The following is an 18254-nucleotide window of genomic DNA, read 5'->3' on the forward strand; positions in this document are numbered from 1 at the left end:
CAACACAGGTTATTTCATGGCACTTAACACATCAAAGTCCTTACAGCAGAACTTTAAGATATTATTTAGAGAAACCCAACAATTCAACAATTCCCACATAAGCTAGGAGGGAAATAAAACTTCTCTTTAAAGAGAGAAAAACATCCAACATAGGGAAGGAAAAATGTATGTGTTGGGGCTCCTTCTTTGTGAAAAACCTGAGCCAAGTTTTTTACACTGTAGCTTTGAAAGTGAAATGTCCCATTTTTGCCTGAAATAGGATTTCTGTTGCCAAACGGTTCAGGGTCTCTTTTCTCGTATTTTTCATTTCATGATACTCCAAATATTTTTGATGGGTGACAGGTCTGGACTGCAGGCAGGCCAGTTTAGCCATACTGCTGTAATACGTGCAGAATGCAGTTTGGCATTTGTCTTGCTGAAATACGGAAAGCCTACCCTGAAAGAGATGTTGTCTGGATGGCTGCATATGTTGCTCTAAAACCTCTACATAGCAGTAAGCATTAATGGTGCCTTCCCAGATGTGCAAAATACCCATGGCATGTGCACTTATTCACCCTCATACTATCACAGCTACTGGCTTTCAAACTGTGCGCTAATAACAAGCTGGGTGGTCCCTCTCAAGAGGCGAGAGGATGTGGTGTCCATGATTTTTCTAAATTTTAAAATTTTGATTTGTCAGAGCACAGGACAGTTTTACACTTTGCCCAAGTCCATTTAAAATTAGATTACCAACAATACAAATGTTCAGTTTTAACATTTGATGTTGTCCTTTTTCCATTTTTAATTCAATATGGGTTGACAAGATTTGCAAACCATCAAATTCTGTTTTCTTTTATGTAGATTTTACACAGCATCCCAACATTTTTGGAAATGGGATTTTATGATCCCCTATTATTTTTTTTAGAAACTCTGGAGGTTTTTGGTATCTTTCACATAATAAAATTGTCTATTTGATTTTACCATAAAGACAAGAAAAAGGCCTTTTCTGTCAATGTAAGGAGGTCTTCGGGTGTTTTATTGGATGAAAAGATTATAAAAAACATTTATAACTACAGCAGTTCATACATCATGTTTACAGTTGTTTTATTTTCTCTTTCAGATGTCTCTCCCTGTGTTTGTTTGTCTGCTGGGACTGGTTGTCAAGTGTCACTGACTGCTTCTTCCAGGATTTAGTGATCAAAGATTTGGAAAACCCTCCAAAAGGTCTGTCACTTGGCCACAATTTGTAGAGATTTAATGTGACTGTTGTGCAGCAGGAAATTTGCTAAAGTGGAATTATTTTGTGTTTGGCAGAGGTTGGACATATTAACATTTAGTCCATCTGTCTGAGTGTGGTGAGTTTCATTAACACTTGCTAGCTAACTTCACTCTTATCAAGACCGCGCACAGAAATAAACGCTCACACACAATTAGTCACAGCCACAAATGTGTCAGAATGTGTTGAGCATGCCAACAGCTCCTCTGAACTGTGGTTGAAATTCTTTACATGTAGGATGTGTGGATGAGGATGGAAAGCAGCTTGACTTTGGCTCTGAATGGGTGAGAGACTGCATGGATTGCTCTTGTACAAGCCAGAGTTTGAGCTGCTATAGCAAGTAAGATTCCAATGCTTTAAAATTGAATCTTTCTTTTGAACAAACCTCTGCTCTATAGGCTTTATTTAAAGTGTTAGATGGTTAAACCTTTTGTTTTTACTTTTAAAAAGCATGTCTCTTAGCATTTTCAGGATTTATCTTTGGGCCCTCCCCTGATAGCTGGAACACCCTCCCCACTATTATGTATGTTACAGAAATGGTTAACACCTGACACGTATGATCAAGTGTGTTTTAAAGCACCAACTATAGATTTAAACCGGATGATTCTTCCAGATGGATGCGCCAAAGATTATGAAGTCTAAATATAATTTTGCTGAGGGAAAATGGTAAAATGAAAACTGACATATTGCTGTTGTCTGAATATGGCAAACCACTAGCTCGCAAAAAAAATAAATCAGAAATAAGATAAATTTGAGGTGAAAAACCACCTCTCCTCATTCACAAAAGTAAGAGTAGCTACCTTTTATCCAAGAGAAAAATGATAACATTTCCCTGTACATTTTTGTACAAAACCTTTTTAAAAAGGACTTTATTTTATTTTATTTTTTTTATCTTTCTCAGGATCCCTGATGCTGGCACCTTAGACCAACTGCCTCAATTTCTCTTTAACAACACTCACGGCAGGTGTCATTTGCAAGATGTAATTGAGTAAATCCACCACTGTGTGCCAGCAGAGCTCGGTGCTCAGAGGATCTCTGCCACCCAAAGGGCTCTAACAGCCCAATTATAGCTGTGTTCTCCTCCCTGTGTTCTCCTCCCTACGTTCTCTGACGATCGGGTTGTTATGATATTCAGCTTCCCCTCCAACTCTCATCTTTGTGGATTCACACCTGTTTAGAGCATCGTTTTCTGTCATCTTGGCATCACAGAAACTCTTTAATCACCCAACCCCCCACGTGAGTGTCCTATTTTCTTTACAAACAATAATGATGTATTGAATACAGTAATGATCTTTGTCAAAGGAAGGCAGTATGCTTTTTTATTTAATCAGTTATGACAATCATGCTGTATTTTTTTTGTCCACTGTCACCTTGTAGCTTAGTATCCATACAAGTAGGTGTATTGTATATTCTTTTTGTTTTTTAATGTTGCATTCAAACAATAGTACTCGACGGGAGGAATTTCTGAGAATATTTTTCCTATTTCAGCAGCAAAACTGGAAAAAAAAAAACAGCAAACCAAGAGAAAATATATATACCTGATTTGCACTAATGTTTTATGCACTGTGTGTAAATGTGAATCTCTTGGCAGTGTTCATGTTGGGAATGTGTTGAGCGGTATCATCCATAATCCCTGATACCCCAAGCAGAGAGCTGTGAGGCTTGGGTCATTATCTCAGGGTGAGCACACTGCACAGTGCCCACCGCTGTTTCCTTGATCCCCCACAGGCAGGGTGCAAAAGGAAAGAAAATTGTTTCTGAATAGTCCGACTGAGTGAGTATGCATATCGAAACACTATTTGGTGTTTTGGAAATGAGTACGGTGGATTGTAAATGGTAATATTGGTGTGATGCTGTGATAAAAATGTAATAAAAGGCAAAAGAAGTAATACAATTAAAGTTTTTGTAAGATACATGTTAGAGGAACCAATTGCACACAGGATGATCATGAGAGTGTGCGCTCTCTTTAAACATACATCTGAGCTGTCTCCATGTTTTTTTTTCTGACCTTCCAGTATAATGGATTACAAAAAATCCACTTGTTAAGCCATCCAGATTCATGTTTATCTATAGACCTGTAAATTGTAGTCAAACTGAAAACATAATTTACAATGAATTGAAAGAAAACGTTTATGTTGTGCAGCCATAAAAAAATATCCTCCTGATAGGATATGATATTGTTTCAAGGACTCCTTGGCAGTGAAATTGTCACGCAATCTCAAATTTGAAGAAATGTTTTCCTCAAAGGACCTAATGAGAAATTAATTGAAGGGAAAAAAAAAAGGTTAATAGATGAAATTCACTGTTCACCCCAAAGTAAGACTTCTATCAAAAAAGCAAAGAACAGTGAAGCTGGAGCAAAGAAAATGACATTCATCCATTCCTTAATTTCAATGTCAGCTATTTTGTCAGAGATAGAGGACAGTTTGCTGAGGCAAAAAAGAAGAATTTGATGGAGCAGTTGGAGCCAGGTCACAGTGTTCCTTACTCTGCACAGATTTTACTCAGGAGTGGAACCATCACAATGATGCAATGACATGCTGGATGTGCATCCTGCAGTGTCACATCATTGTAACGTGACAGATTTAAATGTGCCTATTAAAAGTTTAGTTCCTCCTCGCTGTTGCAGCTGCTTGTTACATCTGCTTATTGGTGACATTACACTTGCTTCTCCTCCCTGAACAAAGGATGATCAATGCTATGCCACCCTGCCTGCAGCTCACTCAACACACTGACAGAGTAGGTTAGTAATAATGCAGTGTGAAGTGACTGATAGCTAAGAGTGTGTGTTGTTAATGGAAAGTGACAGTCTTATTTTCTTTGTGATGTTGGTTTTCACAGCACAGGCAGAGGTTTCAGGGGAGAGAGCTGCAATCCATTTTTAGGATACGGACAATGTCATAGTATGCACTTTCACTTTGACATACAAAATCCTTTATTGTGTACATAGAATATAGAAGTCTCTGCTCCAGTGTATGCATTATTTTATTGTCATCAAGCTATTATTTTCAGTCTTGACACCTGACTGTGGGATTTGTGGGCAGGGATGAGTCTTACATCTTGAAATGTATAAATAAAAAGATGGAAAGAGCCATTGTTACCAGACACAGCACTGAAACTACTCCATTCAACTGCAGTGTTGTTAAATACATAATGTTAAAACTAAAGAAACTTGAAGTACTACCTTGCAGTTATACTGTATGCCTCTACCAACCAGTCAAAGTACAGTTAACATTCATGTCTGTCTGGACTCATGTAATATATCTAGTTAAGATTTTCAAGGAATCCTTATGTGTTCACATGCATGGTCAAAGAAGCTGACTGACATAAGGCGATGCTAAAATATGGATGTTGCTGCAAAGAAGTTACAAATTCTAAAACGTGGCTGCTGCATGCATCTTCAACTGTTTCAAGGTGGATACCTGAGAAAAGTGTCGCCAATTCAGTGTCCAACAAAATGTTAAATATAGTCCCAATTCCCCCTTCTGTTCCTGCGTTAGAGTTGAATAATGGACAGAAAAGTATCTTTGAAGAATAATTTATAAAGTCAGTGAGGGTGACCTTTGTTTTTTTGTATATACAAATTTAATAATTTTGTCATTTTATCCTATTAAGATGTTTTTGTGAAATCTTGTCATAATTACTGTATGAATCCTGGAGTTATGGCCACAAATATGTTTTGTAAGGTCACAGTGACCTTTGACCTTTGGCCACCAAAATCTAATCATTTCCTTCAAGAGTCCAAGAGAATGTTTGCATAAAATTTGAAGAAACCTAAAGAAAGGTTGTTCCGGAGAGATTGCGTTCACAAGAATGGGACAGATGTGAGTTGACAGTGACCCTTTGACCTTTGACCCTAAACTTTTTGTTAGTTAGTCCATCTGGCCAGGAGAACATTTGTGCCTAATTTGAAGAAATTCTCTGAAGTCTTTCCTGGGATAATACATTCATGAGAATCAGACAGGCGGATGAAATGGACATGATGTTACAGTGACCTTTGACCTCTAACCACTAAAATCTATTTAGTTCATCGTTGTGACCAAATGAACATTTGTGCCAAATTTGAAGAAATTTGCACATTTAATGGTAAACCATCAAACAGTTATTTCAGAGATGTTTTAGTTACAATGGTTTTTTTTTTTAGACAGAGTGACTCAGTTGAAAAGTCCTCACACAATGTTTCCTAGGCTTTATTCCTGCTTATACACAGGATCAACTCACAGGCTTTCCTTTACTTGGTGCTTCTTTCAGGACACTTTCACACAAAGAGATCCTTTGACCACAGGAGTGATTGCTCAATGTGAAAAATGTTTTTAAGGCTCCCTCTCTTTCTCTCTCTTTGTCTCAGATACATGTTTTCAGAGGGCTGGGATGGACGGTTTGACCCAGAGGGCTACTGACGCTGAAGTTCTGTTGAGATGTCCCTGAGTGGCAACACGAGCCAGTCGTCTTTGTCAACGTCGTCTCCGCCCCTGCTCCTCAACAGCTCCACCTCCCCACATTCCCTACCGTGGGAGAAGGAAAGAAACGGTCATGAGTCTGTGGAGGAGTGGCCTGGGAACAAGACCCAGCTCCTCACCGACCTCTCCATTCTCGGCCATGAGGAGCAGTGCCATATGTCGCCTGTCCTCACAGCGTGTCTGGTAGTTTGGTACAGCGTTACTATGGTGCTCGGGCTGGTGGGGAACATAGGCCTCATTTGCATTATTGCCCGCTGCAGAGAAAAAGTCAATGTCACCAGCATTTTCATCTGCAACCTGTCGTTCTCTGACATTCTGGTGTGCGTCTTCTGCCTCCCCTTCACTGTCATATACACGCTCATGGACCATTGGGTATTCGGGTCGCTGTTATGCCGGCTGGTGCCGTTCATTCAGTGTATGTCTGTGACTGTATCCGTGCTGTCTCTCGTGTTCATCGCTCTAGAAAGACATCAGCTCATCATCAACCCCTCTGGATGGAAACCAAGCATTCCTCAGGCCTACATGGGGATTGTTCTTATTTGGATTTTAGCCTGCTTCACCTCTTCGCCTTTCTTGGCCTTTCAGCTGCTAACAAATGAGCCATATACCAATGTAATCCTTCCCCAGTCTCAACTCCATCACCAAGCTTCTCCTCAGACGTATCTCAACGCATCACTCCCTCAACCTGTCTCCTACACATACAACAGCTCCTCTGTGCTTCTAAATTCATACCGCTCCATCTTTTATGTCCCCTCTTCTCCACATATGGAAGCCTGTGTGGAGCATTGGCCATCCCAGGGACACAGAGTCGCTTACACAACGTGGCTCCTGCTGTTCCAGTACTGTGGTCCACTTTTGCTGGTCCTGCTCTGTTATGTTAGAGTCTTTGTGCGCCTTCGCCACCGAAAAGACATGCTGGACCGCACCAGGGTCCCAGAGAGCCATCGCATGACACACAGCCGCCGAATCAACATCATGCTGGTCGCTGTCATAACAGCCTTTACTCTTTGCTGGCTTCCGCTCATCATCTTTAATGTGGTGTCAGACTGGAACCAGGAGGCTCTGCCCATATGCTACCACAACCTGCTGTTCTCCCTCTGCCACCTGCTCGCTATGTCCTCCACCTGCATCAACCCCATCATCTATGGCTTCCTCAACTACAACTTTCGGCAGGAGGTGAGGGAGGTGCTCCTCCACTGCCGTTGTTCCCCACTAGAAGAAGAGTGTGAGCGATTCCCCATGTCCACCGTGCACATGGAAGTGTCCCGCACCTCTGTGCCTCTCCACTGCAGGAGCAACTCTCTCTGACACTGATGCTACAATGCAAACTGCTATAGTAGGATGTGGTCTCATAAACTGTACAGTTGTAGGACTAACTTCTGCTGTTAGTTCTACTTTTAATGGCAGTACAATTGTTATATCAGTGGTTTGAAGTGACGTGTTTGGTGTTGGTTTATCTTGTTCTGCAGTAAAACCTAATTTAAAAAAAGAAGTGTGTTATTGAGAAAAATATCTATAGGTTTCAAAAGAAACTGTGTTTTAAACCAGTCTGTGGCTGTGTCTGAATTTCATGATTCATTTGTTACAGTATTCTGCTTCTTTGCTGTTTATACCAACAGGAAATGATACAACATGTTCGCAGGTGGATGTAAACTAAACTGTGACTGTAATGTTTTTTCCAAATATCTCATACCGAGTAAATTGGAACCATGCTGCCAACTGCATAATGTGATGTTGTCAACATACAAAAGAGCGATGACAAATTCAGCATAAAACCTCAATAAAAAGGTGCAAGAACATGCACCTGCAATCCCCATTCATACTGGTCTCTTGGTGGGAATTTGACTGACAAGCATTTTCTACATTTAGGCAAGCACAGGTGTCACTATAATAACATTGACGACAGCTCACTTTGATTCAGGTGCCCAACAGTGAGTAATGACAGTGAATGAGCATGAACAAAACACGGACCCTAAAACTGGAATGGAATTCAGACATCATTAATTTTATGATTCACATCTGTTCTTTCCCGAGATGTCAAAACATTAGATATATTGTTTGATAGGTATAAAAAATATGTGACCTCACAGACCTCAACCTGAATTGAATGCTGAAAACTGAATGCCTATAAATTTTAGATTGATGTGTTACACAGCGCCCTCCAACACTCAACAAAACACCAAACGAGGGAATGTGTGTCATAGGAATGCTGTTAATCCCTCCAGTGGAAGTTATTCCAGTGATTTTAGGTAAACCAACACCCCACTCAGACGTTTGTTAATTTTAATCTAATTTGTCATCGATATTTACATTATGTTGTACTGAAAAGTACAGTAAAAAAAAAAAAATGAATGTGACTAATGAAGGGAAAAAGTAACAGCTTATGACATTGTTAAATTATGAAGAAAATTGTGAAGTGCATGATGTTGCGCTGCCTAACCCCATCCGTAACCTAACCCTCATCTACACCCTCTCGTAACGTCACCGGCAGGACGTCCCTCCCGCGGATCCAATCTAGCCACTACTCCAGGCGTGGAAGTGACGTCCGATACCTCTCAGCCAATGAGAACGCCTTGTCCCAGAATGCATTGCCTCACAAACAACACGCGCGAACGATGTCCGCTGTAGTCAGTTAGAGGAAAACTGGGAAGTTCACAACTCGTCTGTACACGAAGTAAGTTCACGGCAATTATTAGGAAAAAAATACTATCTGGGAGCTCCTTCCCTGATTTTTTTATTTTATTTTATTTTATTTTTTTTACTGCCCACAGTTAAAACGTTATGTCAGCATATTGCGTAAGTGTTCATCTTTGATGACCTCACCTTCAAAATGCTAAATTGGTTAGCTCGCAAAAACTAACGAAAAGTAGCACAACATTATTTGTTTTCAAGATAATCTATCTCACGTTAGTTGACATCTCTTTTGTGTTGCTTAAGTAAGTTAATAGTCTACGTTGCTCGTTAACTAACGTCACCTCGGTACATCCCCATCTTTGGTGACCACCCTCTATTTAGTCCGCGTAGCGAGAAAAGATAGTTGGCTGACGCTAACACAACACTTCCTGTTTCCATGATTGGATGTATTCATAGGATTTGTTACAAAGCACAACACGGTGGTGAACGACAGTAGAAGTAAGTCAACATGTACGTAAACAAGCTGGTAAGAGAGCACAACAACAGTTTGCTGTATTGGCAGTACAAGTTGAAACGTGTGGCTGCACAGTGTCAGAGCAGACTCCCGTCGTGTAATGATTAGTCTAAAGCTGCAATGATTTGACTTTTAAATGACCAAATGTTGTGGAAGTAAGATTGCTGTGATTTGGGGAAGTTAATAATCTATCTCAAAATGTCTTCATTGGTTTTGTGCAGGTGAATCTTGGAGCTAAAGAAGCCAGTAATGACCACAAGCAACAACTCTTCAGTTCTTAAAGGTATTGTACTTCTTCTTAGTTTTATTTCAGCCAGTTAAGGCGTAACTTTATGACTTGCTGATGAAGTAAACGAGTCTGTTCAATGTGGCTGCAGATGTCGTTGCCTATGTTGATGTGTGGTCATCCAACAAATCGGCAAACTGTTCAAAACCATTCGTTCAGCAGCTGCAGGAAATGGGAGCTCAGGTGAGACAACACAGTGCATAAAAACATTTTCTCTTTATTGTATTCTCTTTGCTGTGTTTACAAACATTAAATAAGTATATTTTGCAAAAATCAAAGTTACTTTTCTTTTACAGGTATCAAAAACATTCAGTAAACAAGTCACACATGTAGTCTTTAACAACGGTCATCCGGCTACGTGGAGGAAAGCCAAGAAATGTGATGTGCAACTCGTCTCTGTTCTCTGGGTAGGCAGGTAAGAATAATGCTTGAGAATTATGTTGTTGTTTTTTAAAAATTATTATTAACTTAAACAATTCTTTCATATGTTTTATTATATTGTCTTGAAATTTCACATAATGCTGTCGTCAGTAATTACTTATTTTTGGTGAAATGATGTCCAGGTGTCATGACGACCAAGTTCATGTGGATGAGAAGTTATATCCAGCCTTAAATGATGAAAGCAATCCGGTGCTGAAGAACAAGAAAGTGAGTAGAGTCAGATTTACACATGATGTTTATGTTGGTATTACAGTTTAAACTGTGAATACATTGTGCACATTTTGGGTCTGACTTGGGTTTTTAAGCATGAACGAGGTGGTTCAGTTTTAATTGCTGACAAACTTTAGATACAAAAAACAGATCAAGATCTAATACTTACCTCTTTGTTCCAGCTTGCAGTATATTCATAATAACCACAGATAAATCCACTCTAATCTTAGATCTAACTTTACCACACTGCGTCTTTCCTTGATAGTTTTCCGGAAGGAAGCCAGTATTGTTAATGCATTATCAATTTGAGTGTACTGGGAGACAAACTGCCTCTGAATGTATGGTGCTCATTTGGTTCTTCTTAACTAATTAGGGCCTATCATAGCCTCTTTTGTTATTACATTACATTTCATTTAGCTGACGCTTTTATCCAAAGCGACTTACAATAAGTGCATTTTAACCATGAGGGTACAAAACCCAGAACAACAAGAATCAAGAAAATACAATTTCTTCAAGAAAGACAAACTACAAAGTGCTATCAGTAAGTGCCATTTTAAGTGCTACTAAAGTTCTACTGCTCAAGGTAAAGTCTGAAGAGGTGTGTTTTTAGTTTGCAGCGGAAGATGTACAGAGTTTCTGCTGTCCTGATGTCGTTGGGGAGCTCATTCCACCATTTAGGAGCCAGGACAGCAAACAGTCATGATGTTATACATATGCTGAAGTTGGCCCATAAATGTTTTACCATTTGACTAAATATAGAGTTACTTTTCTGTAACTATTTTCTGTTTTATATGTCCTACTGTTACTTTGCATAGATTTAAAATGTAAGCTATTTGTCCAATGTTCATCTTTTCTAAGAAAAGTGAGAACTTTGTGCTTTAGCTGAAATGATTTTCATCGTTAAGTATTCATACATGTCTCTATTTTCTTCTCATTCAAAACATCTTTTGTGTTTGATTTATGTAGCATCGTTGCATGCAGCCAAAAGATTCTCCAAAGAGGACACCTGAAAATGACAAGCGCATGAGGAAAAAATTAGACAAAATGATGAAAGAAATGGCTCCAAAACAACCTCTAGGTAAGGCGTTACTGCATCATTGGAATCTTTTAAAACCATAGTTTTCCATCTCACACTTGTTTTGTCTCGCAGTTACAGATGTGTCACCAATCCTTATCGACGAAGAAAATGGGATAGTCTATAGCCCTGCGTTTAAAAGGTCAGATTATATGGCCCAGCGTTTGAAAGACATGAAAGACAAACGGGAGAACCTTTCACTCACAGGTATTTGCAACAGCAGGTGTTCAGTCTGTTGAACTGACAAAGGCTTAAAACATGCCAACACTTCTGAAATGACAGCCCATTCATGAAAATGTCCCTGCCTTTCAGCTTCCCAAATGGTTGAATCCTGCTCCCCCACCGGACTGAACCCTTCTCTTGGGAGAACACCAACTGTTCTCAAATTAATGTGTAAGAAAACTCTGTGTGATCGTCTAGTTATTGATCTGTGGGCCTTTGAAGTGTAGTTTTCATCCCAACTCAGAAGAAGCCTGTAGGGAAGGGAGGGGATCTCTTATCCAATGTTGACTGCCTAGTTTATTGGAGAACGAAGCTCGAGTTCTGTTTCAACATTGGTTTTATTGGACAACATGCTGTCTAGTCAGATTCTTAAATATTTGTCACAGAGAAGTGTATCAATTAGATGGCCATTTAGTAAATGGATAGGATTCAAGGCATCAATGGTTCTTGTGAAATGCATGCATTTAGTCTTTTTGGAGTATAAAACAAGTTTTATATTAAACAGCAGTATCAGCGAGGCTTCAAAAGATCTGCAATCTGGAGAAAACCTGTTTTTTATCAGGGGGCTGACGGCATAAAAACATTCCTTTCAGTTCAAATATAAATAGGGATTATAGTGCCGAGTTGAAAATAGATACTATTTCTGTGCTGAGTACTGCAAAAAACAGTGAGCCTAACATTGTTCCTTGAGGGACATCTTCATCAACTATCTTGATTTGGCGAAGACAGTTTGAACTCAGACAAATATTATTTGAACCAGAAGCAGAAACATAAAAACCCACTTGTGATCAAGAATATCCAAAGCTTTCGATAGATTTGCAATGATTACAATGCAGTGATGTTCTGACAGCCACCTTTTATCTTCCTATATAAGCAGCACTCTTTAGCAGCCTCGTGTTTATTTCACCTCACCACCATTTCACTGTGGGCGTGTCGGGTACAATCTGGATGTGTGAGCTTGTGAAAGCCGAGCAGCTGTCGGTGGTTTTATATAGTAGTGGGATGAGTGAGAGTCATCGCGATTCCAGCCGAACACAATAGAAAACAAAACAATGAACAGAGAGCAGCTGAAAGATGCATTAAACATGTTTGATTTAAAAATTCAACTTCTATCTAAAATATTCTGATCATTATTCTTTCTCTAACAGATGACCAGTCAGACGATGATTCCAGTGCTTCTGTTGCTGAACTTGGATACTCACCTGATAAAGAAGAAGGAAGAACAAACCTCGATGTTCGAGACCAAGACCACGTTGAGCCCTGGCTCTCACCCTGCTGTGATGTGCCAAAATGGATGCCAAGTGTGCCTGATTGTGCCTTTGACTTCGACGATGAAGACGGGAATAGACAAAAAAAGTCAAGAAGGAACTCGGTCAAAAAAAAGGCAGCAGAGAAACACAAATCTGTAGCTTCGTTAGAAAGTCCTTGCCAGGACAAGAGGTCTGACGACAGCAAGAATTTAAGGAAAAAAAGGCAATCACAGATAAAATCAGCTGGCTCATCACCTAATAAATCTGGAAAGGGAAAACAAAAAATTACAGCAGCTAAATCCTTTACAGAGACTAAATCCCACATTTATCCTGATGCTGTGAAGTCTTCCAGTTGTCTCTCATCATCTGCCACGTTAGGTGATGCTGAAGCTGAAATGTCAAAAGAAATTGATGCTCCATTACGGAAAGTGGAAACAAAAATACCCAAAACAGCCAGATCGTCACTTTCTATCTTTGCACAATGTCTCACTAAATCTAAAAGTGTTGCCTCAGGCTCCACTGCTGGAGATGATGTGTTTGAGGACTACTTCTCTCCAGCTAATCACAACCAGAGATCCAAAAGCACCCCTTTGCCTAATATGCCCAAACGCGCTAGATCGTCACTTTCTGCAGCATCTCTCCCTCCATCCATTACATCCAAAAGTCTTTCCACTGATGGAGATGATAATGTGTTTGAGGACTATTTCTCTCCTGCTAACCACAACCAGAGATCAAAAAGACCTGTTTTGCCGAATCTACCAGCAGACAGTGACATTCAGATACCTTTTGAGTTTGACCCATTTCCAAAGAAGAGAAAACCAAGAAGCCGTGGATCTGAAACTGAAGGTAAAAAAAAGAAGAAACTGGAAGAAAATAAAAGCAGCAAAAGTCACAATCAGCGATCCGATGCAAGCAATGAGCCTCCAAGTCACCAACAACAGGATGAAGAGTCTTCGGCTGCCTTGGCGAGTCCGAGTGCCAATGTAACACTAAAGGCTAAAAGGCGACGACAAAGCACTTTGGCATTTACAAGCACCAGTAAAAGTACAATTTATACAGTACAACAGAAACGAGCATCAACATCAGTACAACCAACAATATTGACAGAAGAGGACACGGTATCGGAGCTGCAGAAAAACTCTGATTTCACTGTCATTTCTCACACGTTGGAAAGTGAGTAGTCAGGATGGCAGAACTTAAAATGTGTAATAATTACAATAAACCCAGTACTTATGTTTCCTCTGTTATGTTCATCACTATGAACTGAGCGAAACAGCGTAACTAATAGTGTGAACTTTTCACGATGGTGGAAGTTTTTAACCGTGTCTGTAATCTCTGGGCTTGTCTGTGGTTTCAAAAGGTGTGCAACATAATTATTCTTTTAGGGAATCCTTGAATCTTTGATTAGTAAATAATTCACTCCAGCCAGCCTGAAGGTACATTTTTATTTTTGGATGTCACATTAAGGAGAAGAATAAAGAAATAATATAAATGACTGAGGCCTTTTTTATTTGAATATTCTCGTAATATTCTATATGTGTTTGGCCTTTAAAGATCTGATTTGTAAATCTCATAAATTTGACGTAGCCTATATGTACACGTACTGTATATTCAGTATATTATCAAAGCCTTCTCGCCATTTATCTATGGGTCTCTTCTGGCTTCTTTTTTTTTCTCCCACAATCCAAAAACATGCAAATTGAATCAATAAATTGGCGGTTTTGCATTTGCATGCTTATTCATTTTTTGTCCTTCAACATCTAATGGCGTGGCCACTTACATCATGCCCACCCCCGAGACCCTGAACAGGACGAGTACTTTTGAAACTGGAATAACTTACAGTTGGAAAATGTTAGTAACTGATCATAATTTCAAATACTTATTGTGTTAAAAACAAACAAGCAATTTGCATGTATTTGACGCTGAATCTGGGTTGCATTTTTATCAAAGTTTTTTTTATAATGAACAATATGAGACTTGGTCAACTTTACACTTTTAAGGATAATGTTTAATTGGATTTGTTTTTCTTATGAATTGAAGTCTATAGTCTGCTCCTCTATGGGTTATAGTGAGGAAGTAATAGCTGGTGTAAAATCTTCCTGCTCTTTGAAGTCTGTCTTAAGTTCACAGCCAGCTGTAAATGGAACAGAGCAGAACGTACAAACACTAAACAGCACCTGCTGCGTGGTAGCTTGAGAGACACCCCCCACCCCCTCCCCGCTGTTTTAAATTGTTTGTCTTGTTTTCAAATGTAGGTAGAGGAAATGAATGTACAGTTGCAGCTGGTCTCTCAGAGATCCCCTCTGAGGCTGAAGAAAATCACAACGACAGCGTGAGTCTTCAGAAAATGGTTAACAAAACAAAGGTAAGATGACATCATGCTTATTTCTAAATGTCTAACTGAACTGAATTATCCAATTATGTCATTTAGTGTCGATTGAATATAAATATTCATGTTGGTGGTACATTTGCAACAGTATTGAGGGGGAAAAAAATTGGAAAGGGATAATTACAAGTCTTGTTTTTTTCTAAATTTATATACTTTGACGTGCTTCGGCACCTGCACGCTGTTCACTTGAAAAATGATTGTTCCCATTTAGTCTGAGCTTTGCATGTTGAATTTTGTATCTTTCTTCATCTCAGACACATGACAGGGAACACGGTGTTTTTTTAATGTAATATCGGAAGTTTAGGAAGTAAACGCAACATCAGTAGTGTGTGTGTAATTTTGAATTTCCGTAAGGTCACTTCCATAGCTGTAGGTGTCGTAGATGACGCACCTAGATAGGAGGTTTTGTCTGGTCCTGAGGGCTTCCTGTGTTTTGCCTCTGTGATGGTAGCGTACAACTTCCTGGCTTATGAAATGCACCTGGGGTCTGTTTTCGTTACGCTGGTAACCTCAACAAGTTGTTGCTGAAAGAAGCCAAACATGATGTCATACATCCAGGGATCTTTTATTGATCAACTTTATGTTGAGCTTGATTACAAAGGTAGTAGTACTAGTTAGTCAAGATGATGGATTCATTTCCATAGTATCAAACAGGCAGCATTTGTAAACATGTGTTTATATTCTTTCAAAGTGCTGATGGGGAACAAAAAAGTAAACAAAAACTCGTGGCGCTCCACTTTGGGTGACAAATTGCAATACACAAGCCAAATGTTTTTGCTGCACTTCTGATGGGACATGTGTCACACATCTTTCAGCTTCTTCTTTCCTCATTATTCCTACTTTTCTTTACTGTATCTAATTAAGATGCAGTTCTTTAAAATGAGTTATTAAGGTTGCCGTTGTTGGGTCTTTGCTACGTATCATTCCTCATAACTATCTTGTAAAATGCTTGAAAGACGTTACGTTCCATCTATTCGCTCAACCTCGCTGTAAGTTCTGTTCATGTAAAGTCCTGTTTGTTGTGACGAGCGGTAATCTGGTGTTCTTACTCTCACGGCTTCTATTTGTAACTGGCTGGCGGTCGATCCCGAAGGTCTCAGGTTTTGCAGAGACTCCAGATACTCATCTGTCTTTGATTGTCTGAATAGCGTCACTGTAAGTGTGCGCAGAACAGTAGCCATCAAGGAGTCGTAGTCATACAGTGAAGAATTTCCTTCATTTGTGCTGGGAGTGTTTGTGCTCAGAGGCCGTGCTGCAGTTCACACCAGCTCTTTGTCAGAGGCTCATTATGTGCAACTCATTCTTCAACGCCCGATTCTTTTGCTGCTGCCAGAACATGTTCACTGGATGAGATAAGCCCGTATTTTGAGTTGTTTGACCTGGTTTGAAAGACCTAAAAATGAGCAGCTTTTCTCGTCACCTTTTTCAGTGGCGTAGTGTCAGCAGATAACACAGGGACAGATGTTGTGGCTCATTAATAAATAGGGAATATCAAAACATTTTCCTTTGAAGAAAACCTCAGGCAAGACAAGCCAGGAGTATCAGTGATGCATGGAGACAGCCAACTCAATGACTTCACAACTTGCCTTGTCAGGGATAATGTGATGTCTGTGATGGTGTGGGCGAGGCTTGTGTACTGTTTTGGCACCGCTGTGCGCAGCAGGCCTTAACCCCTGACTTACAGCTGTGGGACCAAATGCCAGAGTGGCAGGAAAGAGCCTGGTGGTCCTGTTTGTAACTGTTGCGCAGGTGTTTGTGCTGATGGTAGCTTGCTGGTTTGTGGCCAAAGTACGTGGCTGGATGGACCGCAGTCATCAGGTTAAACATTTACAGTTCAGTTCCAGTCGCTCTGAATGTGTTTTTCTCTACTCGTGGCCTTGGGGCTTCGTTCCCTTTTTGTCTCTATGCAGCTCTGAAGAATACCTTGCAGGGTTATTGAAAGTGCATGCCTTCAAAATAATGAGCCTTTTACCTGTTCACTCCTATGACGTCCAAAGACTTGCATCATAATTTGTGCACCTAAAAAAACCATAATATGTACTTAATTTCCCTGGATCTTTTTTTTTATTAACAAAGGCTGTATTTACTTCGCTACTTTAAAGTGTAGATCTGTTTGCGATTTCTGCTGCTATTAAACACGATCAAAAAACAACTTAAGCCAAAGTCTTCTTTTATTAATACTTTATTTATAGCTGTCCCACTTGAATTCGATTGCCAAATATGTGGATGTTGTGACCCAGTACATTGTAATGTTCCTACGACAAGCTGAGCCTCAGAAATACTCAAAATAATACAGTAGGTGTGAGAGCACTGACTGAATACAGATACTAATTCAAACATTTGTTTGCACTGTGAGTGATCATTTACTTGAACAGAATTCTGGTTCAGAAAATGTCTTATCCTTCTCATACGTTTAATGTTTGTCTTTGTTTCAGGCTGTAAGAACGTTGGTCTTGACAAGCATGCCCACTGAGTGAGTGCTGTTTACTCTGCTGTTTGTCTCAAGATGAATATCACCATCGTTTTCATGTACCAGGATTTGAATTCATGTGTGAGCAAGTTGGTAAAACAAAAGAAAATAAGATGTCATGTTTATTCATTTGTGTTGGATGCTTTCTACCTTATTCACCTCTTGTAGGAAGCAGCAGATGGTGCTTCAGGTGGTGAAAGCACTGGGTGGTTTTTCAGTCGTTGACCGAGTTTGTGAGAGCACGACTCATGTGGTTTCTGGGGGACACCGGCGGACTCTCAATATTCTGCTGGGCATAGCTCGTGGCTGCTGGATCCTCTCTTTTGAATGGGTGCGCAGGCTATAATTGTTTAGAAGTTACTACAAGGCATTACTTGAAACTGATGATGGAGGGTTATGCTATTTTGTCCAATTTTGTTTTCCTTGAGCAGATCCTCTGGTGTTTGGAGCAAAGACAGTGGATTCCAGAGGAACCTTATGAACTTTCAGACCAGTTTCCTGCAGCACAGGTGAGTGGGAGTACTGGCTCAGTAGGACGAGTAAAATACTCCGTGAAACAAATAGTACCAGATTTAAACCTCAGTGTAAATCTGGTTTTAATTTCTCCCATTTTATAATCAGAATTACATTTACAAATCATCTCAGCTGCATTCCTTTTTGACACTTAAACTAATAAAGCATTGTAAAACCAAAGCCAAGGAAGTTGGACGGAAACCTGCTAATTTTTATTGCCAGTCATCCATTTACAATCGGCTTGTTTTTCCTGAAGCATCCTGTGTGAAATGTGGATGTTGCCTCTTCCTGAACTCGTCATTCATGAATCACTGTCCTCTCCTGCCGCTGTGGGGGAAGACATGGGGTCTTGATGGAGACAAATGTCAACACGTTTTCTCATGAAATTGTATGATGGCTTTTGCTGTGGCAGACAGAATATTTGTATTGGCTTGACAGGAGAATTGCATCAATGTGATGAATTACTTTGATTTCTCATTCGTCTGATCAATTGGATTTGCCCAAAATATACATTTGGTTATTTTATCCATTGGTA

General features: G+C 39.8%; 2 protein-coding genes across 4 annotated transcripts in view; both read left to right on the forward strand.

Moving 5' to 3' along the window:
- The first annotated feature begins 1539 nt into the window (after positions 1-1539).
- On the forward strand, positions 1540-7548 carry LOC138195007 (neuropeptide Y receptor type 4-2-like). Of its 3 annotated transcripts, XM_069144069.1 has the most exons (3): positions 2370-2491; positions 2847-3029; positions 5604-7548. In XM_069144069.1, exon 3 carries the CDS (start codon positions 5674-5676, stop codon positions 7021-7023), a length of 1350 nt encoding a protein of 449 aa, XP_069000170.1. In that variant the 5' UTR covers positions 2370-2491; positions 2847-3029; positions 5604-5673; the 3' UTR covers positions 7024-7548. The 3 variants fall into 3 exon arrangements, with proteins under 3 accessions (XP_069000171.1, XP_069000170.1, XP_069000169.1); XM_069144070.1 differs by lacking the exons at positions 2370-2491; positions 2847-3029 and adding an exon at positions 1540-1595; XM_069144068.1 differs by lacking the exon at positions 2847-3029.
- Positions 7549-8312: 764 nt separating this feature from the next.
- Positions 8313-18254, forward strand: part of mcph1 (microcephalin 1) — a 29037-nt gene continuing 19095 nt past the window's right edge. The window contains exons 1-13 of the mRNA XM_069144799.1: positions 8313-8389; positions 9085-9146; positions 9241-9332; positions 9446-9564; positions 9713-9797; positions 10767-10878; positions 10951-11082; positions 11188-11268; positions 12246-13520; positions 14603-14712; positions 17172-17209; positions 17375-17537; positions 17638-17715. Coding sequence (XP_069000900.1) covers positions 9113-9146; positions 9241-9332; positions 9446-9564; positions 9713-9797; positions 10767-10878; positions 10951-11082; positions 11188-11268; positions 12246-13520; positions 14603-14712; positions 17172-17209; positions 17375-17537; positions 17638-17715 — 2319 coding nt within the window. The 5' untranslated portion in view covers positions 8313-8389; positions 9085-9112. The remainder of the gene's footprint in view (positions 8390-9084; positions 9147-9240; positions 9333-9445; positions 9565-9712; positions 9798-10766; positions 10879-10950; positions 11083-11187; positions 11269-12245; positions 13521-14602; positions 14713-17171; positions 17210-17374; positions 17538-17637; positions 17716-18254) is intronic.

The sequence above is a fragment of the Embiotoca jacksoni genome, unplaced genomic scaffold (genome assembly GCF_022577435.1).
Source record: "Embiotoca jacksoni isolate LCO1_2020_lvr unplaced genomic scaffold, fEmbJac1.0.p SCAF_12, whole genome shotgun sequence".
Lineage (NCBI taxonomy): Eukaryota > Metazoa > Chordata > Actinopteri > Embiotocidae > Embiotoca > Embiotoca jacksoni.